The sequence below is a fragment of the Apostichopus japonicus genome, chromosome 15, assembly GCF_037975245.1.
Source record: "Apostichopus japonicus isolate 1M-3 chromosome 15, ASM3797524v1, whole genome shotgun sequence".
Lineage (NCBI taxonomy): Eukaryota > Metazoa > Echinodermata > Holothuroidea > Aspidochirotida > Stichopodidae > Apostichopus > Apostichopus japonicus.
The window spans coordinates 13,266,069-13,284,821 of record NC_092575.1 but is presented as its reverse complement, the minus strand read 5'-3'; the positions used below and the strand labels follow the sequence as shown (position 1 = coordinate 13,284,821).

Here is an 18,753-nt window from a genome sequence, read left to right as displayed (position 1 = left end):
GTTTAGTATCATCTAAACCTCCCATTTCTTTCCATGGGTGTTGACTTTTATCCTTTTGTCACAGTCTCACATTGGGTCAATCACCTTATATTGTATTCTCTTTGTTTGGTTTATGTACAAATTACTCTCTTTATCTTCTCTGTTGGGTTTTATTCAATATAATCAAAGTCTTCTGAAATTCCAAACTGTTTGTCAAGAACTTTCTCCTCCATTCCAAACTTCTTCTTACACCAAGATTTGATTGAGAATACATTATCTAGAAGGAAAGAAAGAATATCATAGAATAAGTAAAGAACAAATTTCCTATATGTACATATCCAATTCATTAAATTATTCGTGATAAGGAACAGTATGTAACCTTGTGTATCATTCATGAATGTACCTTTTAAACAATACACTATTGTACACAAGTACTCATTAATGTTTGGGCATTTCTTTGTTTCAATCTTCGTACCTTCCCATGTTTCTGAGACGACAGATCATCAATGGTGTACTCCTTTGAGTAGTCCACAGATAGTGCAAGTCACTGTTATGTAACCAGAGATATAACACCATTGGGATACAGACCACACAGGCTTCATGGTAGCTGTACAGCAGTGTGTGGATTTGTCCACGGTACTGTGCTGCCTGCTGGCTTTATAGCAGTTTATACACTTTTGAATGCTATGTCGTTGCTTGCGACTGTACAGCATTATGTAGATTCGTGCACAGTACAGAGATACATATGGAAGCTGTACACCAGTACTACTTATTTATGCATGCTGTATTGGATCAGTGCTAGTTGTCAGACTACTGTTCTTGATCAAATGATCAGCAATAAGTTGGATGCAGACAGCCCCAAAGTCTGTTTTTCACAATGTCAGCACTACATGGGTAGATGTTTGTACTTGTATGACCTTTGACATCTGTTTACAATGACCTTAGGTATTCTTTTTTTTGTGGTCAAAAGTTAAAAGGGTATACTGACCTGTCCATCTGTTAGCTGCTTCCTGAGCTATCTTTGTCTCTGTTTTGATTTGTTCTAATACTTCTGGGTCTACTTCCTTGTACAGATCAAGCTCTCCTCGTAATTTGGTAGATAACGACTCCTTCTCTGATAACTCTTCTAAAAGTTCTGTTCTCTTTTTCTGCAATCGAAGGAGCATAATCCATTAGTAAAACACAAACGTTTCATGCCGAAGTAGCCTGTGCAATGTACAATCTATTGCCATACACATAATACAACATATTGCTAGCTTCTTTGTGTTAATGTAGCAAAAGTAGCTGAATTTATCTTGACAACTATTGAGTATGTCCATGAAAAGTGTTACTAAAAACATGATACAATATATGTAACTATCTTCACTATTTAAGTTTCGTTTGAAACAATGGGGTACAGCCAAAAGTTTTGAAAATTTACAATTTCCTCATTACATGTGATATTGTGATTAATACTAATATGTAAAACAAAGTGTCTGGGCAAGAAAATGTTGATTATCAATTGGAAGGATTAACTACTTGTTAAAATCACATTGCAGAAAAAAAATTAATAAATGTACTTTTTTCAGTGTATATGGAAAATTTACTAAGTGATATGGTTTACTCACTCTATTCTGCTCTAAACATTCCCTCTACTTTGTTACTTTACATAATAAAAGATACAGTAACTACTCAGAAAATACCTCTTGTACTACTGATTCACAAATGTGAGAGGGGGGGGGGGAGGGTCAGAGATGCCCCCAAACTCCCTCAATTTGGAATGTATGGTATAAATACAACGAAATTCACAAAACAAAACAAAATAGGTGGAAGTAGTAACTACATACCGAGCTTTCCCTGCCTACAGATGCCTTCTCAACTGCCGTTTTCATCATCTTCTGCTTCTTCTGACTTTCTTGCAGTTTGTTAGTCAAATCTGCAAGAGTTCTTTTTCTCTGGGGAAGGAATTGAGGTAGGTTTTAACAAAATAAAATTAGATATTGGTCATATCCCAACACCAAGACAGAACTACAGGTAGGGTTTCCTATTAACAGAGCGATGGGATAGGGTGATATAAAGTGATATAGATAGCAGAACCAAGTGATGGGTGAGGGAAGGGAAATTGTTTTATTCCCTGTGAAGAAATACATTTTTGGATTCTGTCATATATTATTCATAAAGGAAATATGTTCATATATCATTTCAGATTTACATTTTGGCAGTAATGAAAGAAATAATGTCTATGAAAGTGTGTTTTTTCTAATAATTTACCTCTCCAGAGAATCAACTTGGAAACAGAAAGTAGACAAAACTTTTATTTCTTAAAACAGCAAAAAGGAAATAAACAAATCTAAAACATATCACAAATTCGAGATATAAGCATGACAGCTACAGTAGGCTTGTTACTCACAGCTTGACTAGCTTTGCTAGGAAACGCCCAGTAGTAATTTGATGTTCCTATACGGTCAGAATCGACGAGATTGTCATCAACAAGGCTCTGTAAGACATCCTTAACAGCCATAGAAGCTGGAAAAAAACAAAATAAGAATCATGAGATCTTCTTTACAGCAATTAATTATTTAATCACCTGTAGTATTGAATCACTTGAACCCCAGTCCGTGCGATGATTTTGTACAAATATTAGATTTCCTCTTTGCAACAAGTGCTGCATTAATTATTTTAAGTACATTTTTGGGGTGGGGGTGGGGTAGGGTTAGAATGATTTATAAGCTATTGGGACAAATAACATGTATAAGTGACATTGTAACTAAAAAGTATAAGTGACATTTGCCATATAATAATTGTTATTTGGGGTCAAAGGTTGACAATAATAGAAGAAAATGAAAATGCTGGATTGTGGCTCAATTTTATTCTTGATGCGACCATGTGGGCAAGTTAAACATTTTCATTTCTCAAATTTTCCTGTAAGAATTTTCAACATAAAGGATAAGGGAAAAAAACAAGGTTGGGGAACCCTGATCTAAACAGAACATTTTGCATCAAAATATCGAAACTGGCTAGAAAATCTGCATAATTTTACAACACACAAAGAGTATAGCAGAATGTCAATAGGCAAAACAATTTTTTTTCTCAATATATCAACAAAATAGTTTTTTAACTTTTTTTAAAGTTTTTAATTTTTTTTCTTGACCTTTGTTGTTAACTAATATTTTGGTAGTGTCATCACAAATGATGTTTTTAATATGAAGGATGTGACTTTATCAAATTTCACTTTAATAAATACTTACTAATGCCCTTTTCTTTAGAAGCAATCTTCTCCACTTCTTTCAACTGGTAAACTTGTTTCTGTACCAAAACAGGAGTAAAAGGAAGTAAGTGACAGAACAAAATGTACCAGATTGCGATTTTGACATCGACACTAAAATTTATACTTTACAGCAGTAAGGGCAAAATTCTTAATGAAGAGTGGTGTTGCTATATGTTTTACTACATTGAATATAATTCATTGGTTGAAAGGCATACTTCTCCATAATGCTGGAATGAGTAAGTGTGATGCATTATGCAACGATTTCATTAAGAAATAAAAACTTAAACTTGTTGATCAAAAATTAAGGAATGGAATTAATCATATACAGGTAGGGGCCCCTCAGAATGCTGGTGCCCCTCAAAATGTAGGTGAACAAATATTCATTATATACCGAATATTATGTACCGATGTCAAACTTCTGATTGACATGCTCAATTGTTAATGTTGTTTGTATTTCTACTCTATCATAAAGATTAGCTTTGATACAATAAACATTAGGTGGCAAGAGATAATGCTTTGAAGATGAAGTTGCTGACTGCCAGGGTCACAGGTTTCTCTCACAAGAAAATGATTATGGCTATAAACACTTTATCAGTAACACCTACCCACCTCATTCTGTTTAGGGGGGGGGGGAGGGGGTTAAATTTGTCAATCTTTGATATGTCATAGTGCCATTAGGAACTTTTATTTTCTCTTTCTTTCTCTCATATTTTCAAGGTGATATATGTAATCAGTGTTGACACTGAAAGCATTACCACTATTTCAAAAAAAAAAATCAACAATGAGTTTAGATTCAGTAATTTCCAGCTATATAAGCAGAAAATGAAGATAACAATAAATCGACCACAATCAATAAATGATCAAGCCTATGTGGCTCAGTAATGTCATATCTGAACTTCCTCAAGTTACTAAAGCTGTGTCATCTTCTACATGAAAAAACAATTTGTCTTAGAGCCGTTTGGAGAATCTGTTCATCTAATAGCTATCATAATGATGATGTTAAGACCTCTTTAATAGGGATTTGGGAACATGCATTGGTTACATTAATTAACATTACCTTCTCATAGAACATATCCAGCATCCTCTTTCTCTTCTCTTCCAGACTTAGACCTCTACGCTTGGACTGGGCAACAAAAATTAAAAAAGAACAAAAAGTTATTTCATATGACAAGTAATTGCTGGCAGGATGTGAATTTGACTGGCAAGCTTTTTATTTAAGTTTATGGTTTACTGCCCTGAAATAGTTGCTGAGCATCTCAGACCGAAAATGCATCAAAGTGTGAGTTTAAATTTAGGATCCATATCTAGATCGAAGATATGGATCCTAAATTTAAACGCACACTTTGATGCACTTTTCGGTCTGAGATGCTCAGCAACTATTTCAGGGCAGTAAACCATAAACTTTATCCATATCCTCTATCTTGAGAAGCTCAAAGAGGGCACAAGAGGATTCTTTTGGGGTACATAAAAGAGTTACTTTAAACAAGGTGGTTTTTATACAGTGGTTGTCCCATGTTCAGTTGCACAACAATCTACTTCTATGTATGTCCTTTTCTCGTCCAACAAAGAGTTTTTCACATATTTTGATGCTATTATTCTGGAGAAAAAGCTGTTAAGAGAAACTGTGAAATCACTGCAGTCAGGATTTGAGCGACTGCAACTGTAAAAATTCATGGTACTATGACACATAAAATTTTACATATTATGAATGGATAAAACTAGATACGTTTACAGCCAATATACTATAGTAAGTGGTCCCAATTTCAACCACCTTGTATAATATTGGTGACCAATAACTAGGCAATAAGGGGACATGATACTGATGTTGGTCCCCCCCCATTCATGTTGACATAACTTTGACAGTACCTACCAGTACAATTTGTAAACGTTTAAAGATGGGGGTGTCATTTTCAGGATCTCTGAATGTTTTGGTGCTACTATATTTCAAGGATATGCTCCAAGTTTAGAACCTCTCATCCAGAAAAACAAGTATTTTTGACTGGAAGTCTTATTACTCATCACTTAGGGCAACATGGTGCTTTTCCTGTGAATTTCAAGCTATGAAGATCTTTGTTGTCTTTATCTTTGAGTCTTTAATGAACTTTATGTTTGTGGTTATCATCAATCAAAGCTTAATTAGATTTAAGCTGTCTCAACCAACATGAGCTTGGCTAAAGAGATAAATTGAAATTCTTCAGGGCCTTTTTCAAATTTGAAGGGATTCCTGGACATTACACAATATGGTAGACATTTTCGAGGACACTTCAAAGCCGGGGATGGTACTACATACGAAGATCTGGGGACTATCACCGGGAACTTCTCCTCACCTTATTGTAGGATCCCGTAACACTTACAGGTATAAAAAAGAATTCACAGGATGCATGAAATTGGGAACATTGTCTAGACAAGACGCAAATCAGACTTATATTATTGAGACATACATTAATCAACCAATTAGTGACTTCTTTAACATAAACATGTTTCTGACAGTACACAACAATAACATTGTTATCGAAAGTGGTCATGTTTTACAATCAAAACATTCCTTTTTCTGACATTGAACAGTGAGTGAAGTAATTTGGGCCCTTCTGTGTTAGACATACAGGCTACAGTACGTATTAATGGTTATCTGTTGCCCTAGCTTTAATGGACAGACAACTAACTAACCAATGACAAAAGTCAACTAAAGCTAGGTTTAAGCCTTCCTCACAAGCTAGTTAGACGTAACGTAGACCTAAGCCTTATGTAGCACAGTGTGACAGCAGTACTAAATACCAACACCCAAGTAAACATGCTAACGTTAGGCCTAACACCCGTATGTGTAACGTTAGCCGCCATTAGGCAAATAAGTAGACCAATGTACAGTACGAGGTATAAAATGTGATGAAAAGAACCTAAATAATCATGACAAACCATTTTAAGGAGCTGTTACTTCTTCTCGGATTACTAGATTGATATTATTTGTTATTTATAGAAGGTAATTCGTGAGTTTTTCAGATTTTGCAGGATTTTAACACAAGGCCAGATATACGTTCTTTCTTGACATTGTGATTGAATTTCGCGCGACCCAGACAAACAACCCAGACCATGTATTGCGCAATCACCTGTACGTCCGAGCCTTGCAAGAAGCGGATTTGAGGTCCTTTATGTATCTAATTTCCTTATTTGAGCTCAAACACAGCGGTTTGAAGTTAAAAAACAGCAAAGTCTGTTCCAATTGTTCTGAGAGTTGTAAGTGAGTCAATATCCGAAGGAATATTGCAGAAATAAAATATATACACAGGGATTTTGACATACGTTTAAGTTCTAACACTAGAGTAAGCCTAAATCCAATGTGGCATTGGCTAACTTAGACCTACAGAAGGCTGCCTATGACTATAACAAAATCAGAGCCTTTCAAAACCTATGAAAGATTGGTCCAGAAAGCATGAGTGAAGCCCAAGAGCAGTTAAATACACCAAGGTTGGAATTATCCGAACAAAGGAGAGCACTCCAGCGATCTGTTACTACAGGTAGGCTAGAATGTAGATAGTAACATTTCAGGTCTGGGAACATGTGGTTGTGACAATATCCATTCTAGCCTTGGCCTACTATAGACTATAGTACTAGGGGTAGGCCTAAGTATGTTAGATAGACCCACTATTACTATATATCAACATCGCTGTTACATTCCTAACTTTGTTACTAAAACTACCCCATATATTCCTAGCCTATGCCAAGCCTCACCTGTAGGCTTACTAGGTTAGCTAGCAACAAGCAGCATTAAAATGACACCAATATATATGATAGTAATTGGTAAACACTGGAGTTAAAAATTATTTAAAAAAAATCAAAAATCAAAATAGCAAATGTGTGTAGCCTACAAAGAAATTTATGAAGTGAAGCATAGGTATTAGTACAGACTGAGCAGTGACTACACCCACATGTCATTCCAAGCTGTTTGAAACCAAGCAAAACTTACCTAGGCCCAACCCAGTTAAGGAACCTATGACACATTGTATTAACCTAACTAACATCGTATGGATGATGTTGCATTGTACACATTTATCAGTAAATTCTGAGCTCAATAAATGTGATATGCCATCTGACATTTATTGTCAGACTCAGAGACACTTTCGGCTCAAAAATTAATTAAAATCCAACCCGTTGAACTCTGAGAAATCACGAACAAAATCAAACTCATATTAAACCTACTAGGGAACTTCACAACTATGTCCGTGTATATATACTTACAGAATCCATGGCTTTTTTCAATGACAGCAAATATTAGGAGCTCTTTGGTTCAGATATTTTCTTATCCCATTTGTTTGCTGTGTTTCAGACTCAAACCCACTTCTTCATGACATGTTCATAAAATGGCCACAGGATTTGTGATTAAACGGCTGGATCATCTGGTCCTGACAGTCAAAAGTGTCAGCAGGACAGTGGAATTCTACACAAAAGTAATGGGGATGGAAGAGATAACATTTAAAGAGACAAGGAAAGCTTTGAAATTTGGCCAGCAAAAGATAAACCTACACGAAAAGGGAAAAGAATTTGAACCAAAGGCTGCCCTACCAACCATGGGTTCAGCTGATCTGTGCTTTATTACCGACACAACAGTTGAAGATGTCATCAGCCATTTAAAACAGAATCATGTTGCTGTGGAAGAAGGTCCAGTCATGCGTACAGGGGCCCTGGGACCAATCAGATCCGTCTACTTTCGTGACCCAGATCAAAATCTGATAGAGGTTTCCAACTATGTGGAATAATATATACTGTAGTACCAGTGATGGGCAGATTTGAAAAAAGAGACCTGTAATAAGTCTCAATATAAATAGTGATCCAATTTGGTGTATGTGTAAACACTATGTGAAGATTGTTGGCAAAGGCCACCTCCATACATGATTAAAATATAGTGATTAGTATCAAAGAGGAAACAGTGACAGGGTTATAATTAGTCAGTCATTATCATAGGTCTCAAACTTTAACATGCTAAATACAGATAAACTTCATCTAAAGTAGATTTGCTTCTCAGGATTCTCTTGCCATCAAAGACAGCTTTGTATTAAACATTTTAGATGTTTTCTTTTGTCAGGATTAGGTATATATAAATTTAAGTTTTTACAAAGAGTAAGTCAATAGATGCCTTAACTTATGTTTCATTTTTGAACTTATCACAGCCAATTCCAGACTACAAAGTATGCCTATAGCTGCTCATAGCTGGATAAGTTCTTTTTCAACACTTAATCTTACATAGCACATTTTGGAGTTTTATGAAACCCTTCAACATCTAAGTGTTTGTCTATACTTTAAAGGTTAACTGTTGCTAATATTGTGTTTTGAAGAACCTTACACTAATCTTTATGTAAGTGAACAGTCATCAGTGGTGTAACAAATACTCTCTGAATACAACTCATTGGAATGTTTTCAATTATATATCAAATATTCAATCAAAGTGTTAAAAAAAATTGCTCCCAATCATCAACTTTAATATAATCTTTCACCCTGAAAATTCAGAAAAAATTGTGCTACAGTATCTTCAACGAGTGACAATTGATCAAAACTAAAATATGAGGAAGATATGAGCAAACTGTTTATCATGATAGTGTTCTTTTTATGTTTTCTATAAGGAGTCTGTGAAATCCTGCCATCTTTTGTTTGACAAATTTAATTTCAAAATGCTAATGTGCAATTTGTTTCTTGCATGGAAATTTATATCTGAAATATTAAAGATATGCAAATTATTTGTTGTTCCTGTTGTTCTTCATTGTAACCTCAGTAATTAGTACAGTAGTTGCATTATGGTAGCCTTGGTAGTACCCAAGTATGGATACAAGACTGTTTAATAGTCTTACAGTAAGCTTGCTGTCATCATCAGTCTCATAGCTAGGGATTCAAGGAACCAGGTTCAAGGGTGAGAGCTGGGACCCTTCATTTTGTATTTCATTTAATCTGCATTTGTAGCACAAAGTTATTTATAAAAACCACAAACCGTTCTCAGACTACCAGTTGTGATCTGTTGAGTCAAAATGACGGTAGCAACCATTGGGGGACCCTGACATTGGAGGCCCTTGTTCAATGAGCCACCTATTGCTAAGCCTCTGTTTAATTTCTTACAAAGTTCAGCATAATTGACTTTAGGCAGAAATTCCATGTTGATATGATGTCATAGAATATTTTGAGAGTGCATGTTTTATTTCTATATTAACTTTGGTTTTAAAGGTACATTAAACTATGTCAAATGTCTAAAATGATTCTTGAGACAACTTTGAGGATGACCTAATATATACTAATCACAGTCATGGCCTACCTGTAACTGTGTAGTTTTCAAATTCAAAGTTGTCAAAGAGGATTCTTCACACAACTAACTGGGTACCTATTATGTACCCTGGGTCAATTCCAACATTGATCTCTTTGAAAACCTTGTAATGGCTTGCAAACATGTAATATTACAAAGCAGGGCTTGATTTAATTTTGAAATGGGGTATGTCATCAACTGCCCCATTGGTGGGTGAGCAATAGTTTTTTTTTATTGGGGGGGGGGAGGTGCATTGTTGGCATACATGAATAAACATAAAAAACCTGATCACAAAATCAAACATTAGAAGGGCAGTGATGGCACTTTTTCTTTAATGTTTGAAGAACAATTAATATAAGGGGTTGGGGGGGGGGGGAAACAACAGTGACTCATGGGTGGGATGTAGTTTGCAGGGTAGGAACAGGTACTCTTTATCCAGCAGTGATGCAGTGGTGTGCATAATATGATTTTATGGGAGGTACAGCAAATACATGTACATGTCTGTGAGGTGTTGCATTTGTTATTTCTCTTAGACAGAAGAAGAAATAAACGACATGAGTTGCTTGCCTCAAAGCGAATGTGTCCTGAAGAAGAGGAAGAAGAAGATCCGCAGGAGGAGGAAACGTTTACCACTGAGCAGGTATTGCAAACCTTTCACAAAGATGCTATAAAATATATGGGGTTGGGATCGGGGGGGGGGCAGCAGTGACTCATAGGTGGGATGTGGTTGGCCCAGACGGGGAGGAAAAGGTACTCTTTATCCAGCAGGGATGCAGTGGTGTGTAAGATTTTATGATACATTTGAACTTTGGTTCATTCATTAATGGTATGACTTCTAACACTTGTTTCACTAATTGAGATGAAACTCTGGACATATTGGTGCTTTAACTACTCTCCTTTTTTGTAATATTGCCACAAGCAAGCAATGTTGATTTTGAAGTTTGGTTTAAAATATATCTATTTCAGCCATCATATTTGGGATGATGAGCGTAGTACTTAAATAGGGTTTCACCTCGTGTATTATTTGGGTTGCTCTTAATCGTGTAGAAATTTGACACACCCTTTTAATATATCGTGGATAATTTTCTAAGGCTTACCAACAAATTATCGTTTGTTTTACATGCAGGCAAGGATCCTTGCTTCACGCTTTCAGAAGGGTACACCGGCTGATCGACTATGTCAGTTGAAGATACTGAGGAGGATGATGGGAATGGATATATCTTACATTAATGCTTTTCTCAGGTTAGTTCATTATGGTGAAAAAGAACCTGGTTGTTTAGTAGAAAATTTAAGAAAATGTCAACAGTGTCCAAAATGAGCTTTCGGGACAGAAGTTTGCATTTTGACAGGTGTCCTGGTTACATGTAAAACATGGAAAGCTTTTTTCTTTGTTTCCTTTTGATGTTAGCATCTATTAAGTTGACAGAGAGGAACAGGTAAGTGACATAGTAATACAATGTATAATTTATAGACTTTATATAGACTTTATAGGCTGGTGGTTTGTCCTACTTTGATATCATTCTTGTTATGGAGATGACTTAGAATATATCAAAGAAGGATCTTCTTTAAAGCTAGACAGTCTGCTTTTGACCAAGATTTAGTTAATCTGCTGTTGTCTTCATCAATCTTATCTTGAAGGAGTCTACCTTACATTTAACCTTTGAACATGACATGAAAATCCCCCTCGAGAAGATCATTCGCTAGTAGGCCCAAACAATTGAACGTACACGTTTTCCTCTGTTGGTAAATGTTTACTAATTTTGAATTTCTTTGCCCAAATCTTGCCTTGGTCCATGGAGATTTATATCATCAGTGCTCTACTGTTTTCTTTTGCATCTACGAATAGCGTGAATAATTCTATGAAAGCCCTTATCAGCCAGCTTACTAGTAGTGATGCCGCGGTACAAGTGGTGGCTTCCGGGTGCATCGTCAACATATCAGCGGGTACTAGCAACCACTGTGACATAGCACTGAAATCTGCAGCAGTCTACCTGGTCAGCTTTCTGGACGGACAGAATTCTCTCTTGAAGGTGAGTTTGGAATATTATGTGGGAGACGTATCTGACACACAGACTTTATATTCATCATCTACTAAATATAGGTGTTGTGAGTGCCGGGAGTAGGACGGGGATGGGGGTCATGATGGGGCATATATGAGAACCAGAATTCTGCCTAATCATCTTAAAAATATGCATGCGAAGAAAAATGATTCATTGAAGTGCACCAAAGGTGGATGACCACAGGGAAGTTTCTAGCAGTGGAGAATAATGTATTATTAACTCTGCAGAATTTAAAGTTCAACTTAATTGTTCATTTAATTCTGGAATAACAAGGATTGTTTTTGTTTTTATAGGATCACTGTTGTTGTGCCTTGGGTAACATGGCTGCCAATGGATCAAAGTCTCAAGAAATATTACAACAAATGGGAGTCCTCACGCCCCTTGTCAATATCATCATGGTGAGTACATTTCCCAATCTTTTCCTCGTGTTCTGTTTGTCCAGTTGTCTTTACCAGCAGTGCAGGTCCATGGGCATAGAAGATGCTGGATGAGAGGGACAAGAAGTTTGCAAACCTGTGTCTACTTTCAGAGGATGCTGAGAAGATTGAGTCGTGATTGAGTTGTGACTTAATAATAATAATAATAATACGACTTATAATGCGCACACACCACTCAAAGAATGTTCATGGTGCAATTGACAATTAGAAATGATACAAATAATACAAAATAGTACAAAACAATGACAGAAGAAAAACTTAATGGTACAAGATTATATAAAAGCTTTTCTCATTAAGTGGGATTTGATGCTCTTCTTAAAGTTAGAGAGAGTAAATCTTCTTTCACACCTCCTTAAACACCATGGAACCAATTGGGTCTCTGGGGTGTTGTCCTGTTAATATGTGATGTTCTACTTGTGTCCTAGTATTTCTGGACTCATGTTTCTTATGTGTGTAGTTTGACATTATTGATCTATAACAATATCTACGCATTCTGGAATGCCGCCCTCAGTTTGTTAAGCTGGCATATTCAGCTGTGAAAAAGGAGCAGTTCACATACCTTATGTTATATATCAAGTACTAACTGAAGGTGATGTCACAGGGCAAACACACTTTATTAAGTTCTTTAATAGAGTAGTTATTTGAAAATGATGCAAATGCATTGAACCAATTGGTCTGTGGGGTGTTTTCTTGTTACCATGCAATGTAAAACTTGTTTCAAGAGGATTTCTGGACTTGTGTTTCCTCTCTTTGTCTTTTGACACTATTGATCTGTAACCATGTCTACACCTTCTGGAGTGCCGCCCTCTATTAGCAAGCAGTTCACATGCCCTTTGTTATATCAAGTACTAACTAAGAATGATGTCACATATATTTAATCTCTTAAGTAGAGGAGATATTTGAAAATGTTGTTAATAGCACTATAACTCAATTCTGGCATTGACATTTTTTTTCATGATGAGTATTACAGTTGTTACATTACTAAGTGCCTCTGCTGTTGTTTGAGTACATAATTTCATTGTCAATGGCATGAATGTTATCGGAAGTTCTTCAAAATCAAGCGGGTGGGGTTGGAGGAGTGGGCTTTGGGGAATGGGTATAGTGCTTTCACTAAAAAGATTGTGTATTTATCGGAGGTATGGCATAATAGCTTATACATGTATGTGTTCAGGGGGGGGGTGTGGGAGGGGGCACAAGAACATCCACTTCGCAATACTTTGTTATACACAGGTGTGGAAAATGGGACATTTGCATTTCCCTGTGAAACAATGCCATGTTAGAAAATGCTAAAAATTGTGTAAATATAGAAGAAATGTACTTGCCTTGTCCCTTTGACTTTATTTTCAAGGTTGGTGAAAATTTATATCCTAATGATGGCATACTTCTCTAGACTGCAGCATTATACAAAAAAGTGATGTAGTAAACATGAAATATTTTTGCCCATCAGTCATTTTTGTAACTTTTTACTCAGTTCATTTTGGAAAGTATATATACATTCATGCTACTGTCATTCTAGAGTGATGTGCTTCACTTGTTGTATCTATTCTTAATAGGACAATGGAGCCCCTTTTTATCTTTCTTTATCAATAATTACAGTATTCTTCATTATTCCTTACTGAATTTCTTTGCGAATACAGTTGAGAATCCTGCATTGAGAAGATAAGACCTACCCTCATTCCTTCCAGTTACTACCCTTTCTATGTCTCGAAAATGCTTAAAAGAAATTAATGGAAACAGTGGCAGACAATCCCACCCCCCTAACCCTTCTCCCACTTCATCTTCCCCCTCTGTGACCCAAATTTTATATACACATGCCACCAATCATGTATTCATAGTGGTAGCCGAACTAATTTTTCACTGCTTAATATTTCGCTTGGATTATTTGTGTTGTATTTTATTTCACCTGTGTGATTATTTCAGCTTGTACCAGCAAATGTTTGGCCAGGTGTTAATGGCAAATGTATGCATAAGTTCCATGTTACAGTTAGTCTTGTACCCTGTTATTGTACATACTAGTCTGTACAGCTCTGATGTTCACACTGTAATTTAACTGATCGTTGACATACAACACGGTTTATAGTAGAGTTATTAAAATTTGTCATGTACAGGTGTCAACCTTTCTTGGCATTTCTCTCAGACTTTTGGGAGCTCATTGATATTTGTTTGTTTGTCCTCAAATCAAAGTCTATGTTAATTTCATGTTGTTTGTTATTTGGTAAATTTAAACAATTCATCTTTTAGTTTCATTTTAGGAGAAATCTGTGAAAATATAAGCAGCCGATTAACCTAACTGGTGTAAACAATGGAAAGTAAAATTCAGCTATAGTATAGAATCCCCCCCCCCCTTAAAAAAAGTAAGAAAAGCACTACACTTGCTAGTACATCCCTTCCTCTCCCTGTCCTAAATTCCAAAGAAAAATCAAAGACAAGACTATTAAGTTAAGCATAAATGTACAAACCCTTTGTAAATGAAAATGAATGGATTTGGTTGATATAGTCTGTAAGATAGGGGCAAGAATGTACCAAAGAGTTTTGTTATCTGCGACCAAATCGTTCGATATTGTTTCATATTTTGTTTGGTTTGACTTTTTGAAAGCCCTGGTCAAAATATCAAGTGATGGGACCATGCCTTCTTATCCTTCTGAGTGAATTGAACTCTCTAGGACTACCTTTGTCATCTTCATAAACCTCTAGTATTCAAAGTGCAGAGTCTTGACCCTCTGTATGGTTGCCAAAACTTGTTTGTGGGTTTGGGAGGTCAATTTTAACATTGTAGGTGTGTATTTGGATTCTGTTTTTGTATATATTGTATAAGTGGATTCATACTGCATAATTCCTCGATGGATTGAATGGTTCTTAATGTCTATGCTATTAAATTGTATAAGTGGATTCATACTGCATTATAACTCCTTGATGGATTGAATGGTTCTTTATGTCTTTGCTATTACATTGTATAAGTAGATTCATACTGCATTATAACTCCTTGATAGATTGAATGGTTCTTTATGTCTTTGCTATTACATTGTATAATTAGATTCATACTGCATTATAACTCCTTGCTAGATTGGATGGTTCTATATGTCTATACTAAATAACATTGTATAAGTGGATTCATACTGCATTATAACTCCTTTATAGATGGAATGGTTCTTTATGTCTATGCTATTACATTGTATAAGTGGATTCATACTGCATTATAGCTCCTTGATAGATTGAATGGTTCTTTATGTCTATGCTATTACATTGTATAAGTGGATTCATACTGCATAATAACTCCTTGATAGATTGGATGGTTCTTTATGTCTATGATATTACCTTGTATCAGTGGATTCATACTGCATTATAACTCCTTGATAGATTGAATGGTTCTTTAAGTCTATGCTATTACATTGTATAAGTGGATTCATACTGCATTATAACTCCTTGATAGATTGAATGGTTCTTTATGTCTATGATATTACCTTGTATCAGTGGATTCATACTGCATTATAACTCCTTGATAGATTGAATGGTTCTTTAAGTCTATGCTATATTACATTGTATAAGTGGATTCATTTGCATAACTCCTTGATGGATTGAATGGTTCTTTATGTCTATGCTATTACATTGTACAAGTGGATTCATACTACATAATAACTCCTTGATAGATTGAATGGTTCTTTATGTCTATGCTATTACATTGTATAAGTGGATTCATACTGCATTATAACTCCTTGATAGATTGAATGGTTCTTTATGTCTATGCTATTACATTGTATAAGTGGATTCATACTGCATTATAACTCCTTGATAGGTTGGATGGTTCTTCATGTCTATGCTATTACATTGTATAAGTGGATTCATAATGCATTATAACTCCTTGATAGATTGGATGGTTCTTTATGTCTATGCTATTACATTGTACAAGTGGATTCATACTACATAATAACTCCTTGATAGATTGAATGGTTCTTTATGTCTATGCTATTACATTGTATAAGTAGATTCATACTGCATTATAACTCCTTGATGGATTGAATGTTTCTTCATGTCTATGCTATTACATTGTATAAGTGGATTCATACTGCATTATAACTCCTTGATAGATTGAATGGTTCTTTATGTCTATGCTATTACATTGTATAAGTAGATTCATACTGCATTATAACTCCTTGATAGATTGAATGGTTCTTTATGTCTATGCTATTACATTGTATAAGTGGATTCATACTGCATTATAACTCCTTGATAGATTGAATGGTTCTTTATGTCTATTGTATAAGTGGATTCATACTGCATTATAACTCCTTGATAGATTGGATGGTTCTTTATGTCTATGCTATTACATTGTATAAGTAGATTCATACTGCATTATAACTCCTTGATAGATTGAATGGTTCTTTATGTCTATGCTATTACATTGTATAAGTGGATTCATACTGCATTATAACTCCTTGATGGATTGAATGGTTCTTTATGTCTATGCTATTACATTGTATAAGTGGATTCATACTGCATTATAACTCCTTGATGGATTGAATGGTTCTTCATGTCTATGCTATTACATTGTATAAGTGGATTCATACTGCATTATAACTCCTTGGTGGATTGAATGTTTCTTTATGTCTATGCTATTACATTGTATAAGTGGATTCATACTGCATTAATTCTTGATGGATTGGATGGTTCTTTATGTCTATACTATACTGTTGACTACTATTGTAGTGCATGCAATCATAATGAAGTTGCAGTATCATTTCTACCTATCATGTTCCTGCCCTGGTGATCCTAACATTTCTTTTATTTTGAATTCAGTAACTGACAGTCGATCTCCTCGGTGCGGAGGAAAGACGTCAAATTTCGCTCGTTTTGGGCATCACATGGCTGACATTTATTGAAGCTTGTCACAAGAGATGAACTGTAGTCCTTAATGTGGAGGGTTTATCTTAATTTCATCATCAGAATTTTTGTCAGCACGTGCCTATGTGTGTGTTCTTGAGGGAGTGAAGGAAGGAAGGTGGGGGATCTGGGATGGGGCAGGAAATGGGAGGAATGGGGAAAGGGGGATTGAGGAAAAAGAAAGAAAGGCTTACTGTAGGGGTTTCCAGCCATTGAATCATACCTTAACAACAGACTTGAAGGCTATATTTTTTCCTGTATCGCCATAGATGCTAATCCAAGGATAGTTTCAAATCTTTCCCCTAATGGAATAAATTTATGTAAAGCTGCTCATGGTTTGCTTTAATATCAAACTATACAAAAGGGAAGCAGGTCACTTTGCAAAGCTTTCTGTCCTTTGAGGTATGGGTAGGATGAAAGGCTGAAGATGCAAATAATATCAATGGACTACAAGTGCAATGACTACTCCTATATGTTATAATGTATATAATATTGTGTATGTATATATGTAATGTATATAATATTGTATATGTATATATTTTATATTGTATATTGTATATAATATTGTATAATATATATATAATGTATATAATATTGTATTCTTACCGGTCAGTTGTCAAAAACACAAATAAACTTGAACTGAAAAATTGTAATCATGAACAGGTCCTTGATTTTATGACCTTCCCTTTATACCATTCCCTTTATCTTGGTGATATTTCTGCTGTTAGTAGATAAACAGATGAGAGAAGTGAATGAACCAAGTTTACCAGCTTTTGTGGGTTGTATTATATTGGCCTCCTATTGCATCATGATACTCTTATAACTTAGTAAACATAGAAAAACAGAAAAGTAGCCGGGCTCTATTCCGTTAACCGTAGCTCTAACGGTTTGGTTTGAACCCTGGCATTCCAGCCAATACAATCTTTCCAAATTTGGTTTAATTAACCAGTCAGTTATCTTTGGATGTTTATGTTTTTTTGTTCTGAGTGATTTTACCTATTAATAGAACTTGTCAGTTATATTTTAGTTCAAGTCTATTTGTGTTTTGGTGCATTTGTAGTCAGTTTATTGGTTTGAGCTGTGCTGATGGATGTCTTCTTAGGCTATATGTATGACTGTATGTTAGTGTGCGGGTAGTCGCTATTACCGAATTGTGGAATAAGGCTGTATGGAGAGAAGTTTTTATAAGGGAATTACTAACATAGATTGATGCTTTTCCATTAATTCCTGTTCTGGCTTGAAATAAAAAACCTTCTTGTGAGCAAACACAACCTTTTCCTTCCAAGAGAATTGAAAAACAATCTTTTTGCTAAAACAAACCCCAAAATCTTGAAATATTACAATGTTTGATTTTGATTAAGTTATTAAAGTATAATATCAAGAAATGCTTAGATGACACAACAGATAGGTACAGGACCCCCCCCCCCCAAAAAAAAATAAACAACTCATTGATGATTAATACACAAAAGTCTATCCTAACCTGATGTTTTCCAAACCAGTTGTGTTTGAGTGGATTTTGGTCACTCTTTTTGTCCGCTTAAAAAATTTCCATACTTAAAACCTAGTACATTGAGATAGGTCATTAGTTTGAAGTACTCAAGTTTCACTTATAAACACACATATTGAATTGAAATTTGAAATTTTACCCAATTCCTAATTGCGGTTTTACGTTTTACCAGTGATTTACATACTAACATGAAAGAGCGACTGGGGACCAAATGTTGAGTGCCTGAATCATATCCATTTATCACTCGAGAGTAAGTTCATGTCTTGAAGATGGGTCTTGTCAGGTTATCTAGTTTACGTGGCTCTCACTTTGAGTAATACTCAGTAGCTTTTATCAACTCACTGATCACATCTACAGAAGTGCAA

General features: G+C 35.4%; 2 protein-coding genes across 3 annotated transcripts in view; one reads left to right on the top strand and one right to left on the bottom strand.

Annotated features, from left to right (window-relative positions):
• Positions 1 to 61: 61 nt before the first annotated feature.
• LOC139980783 (meiotic nuclear division protein 1 homolog) lies at positions 62 to 6,282 on the bottom strand. The gene is made up of 7 exons (XM_071992713.1): positions 6,140 to 6,282; positions 4,284 to 4,349; positions 3,207 to 3,264; positions 2,369 to 2,484; positions 1,806 to 1,913; positions 968 to 1,127; positions 62 to 256 (listed from the first exon to the last, which is right to left on the bottom strand). The coding sequence occupies exons 1-7, from the start codon at positions 6,140 to 6,142 to the stop codon at positions 150 to 152; spliced, it is 618 nt and encodes a 205-aa protein (XP_071848814.1). The 5' UTR covers positions 6,143 to 6,282; the 3' UTR covers positions 62 to 149.
• A 47-nt stretch (positions 6,283 to 6,329) lies between these two features.
• Positions 6,330 to 18,753, top strand: part of LOC139980778 (transmembrane and coiled-coil domain-containing protein 6-like) — a 112,815-nt gene continuing 100,391 nt past the window's right edge. For both annotated transcript variants that reach the window (XM_071992708.1, XM_071992707.1), the window contains exons 1-5: positions 6,330 to 6,738; positions 10,040 to 10,146; positions 10,633 to 10,748; positions 11,353 to 11,536; positions 11,860 to 11,964. In XM_071992708.1, coding sequence (XP_071848809.1) covers positions 6,654 to 6,738; positions 10,040 to 10,146; positions 10,633 to 10,748; positions 11,353 to 11,536; positions 11,860 to 11,964 — 597 coding nt within the window. In that variant the 5' untranslated portion in view covers positions 6,330 to 6,653. The remainder of the gene's footprint in view (positions 6,739 to 10,039; positions 10,147 to 10,632; positions 10,749 to 11,352; positions 11,537 to 11,859; positions 11,965 to 18,753) is intronic.

Coding starts and splice junctions, on each gene's coding strand:
- LOC139980783 (XM_071992713.1), bottom strand. Junction 1,914..2,368: donor CTAGCAAAGCTAGTCAAGCT/GTGAGTAACAAG, acceptor TTCCTTCCCCAG/AGAAAAAGAACTCTTGCAGA. Junction 1,128..1,805: donor CTGTAGGCAGGGAAAGCTCG/GTATGTAGTTAC, acceptor CTTCGATTGCAG/AAAAAGAGAACAGAACTTTT.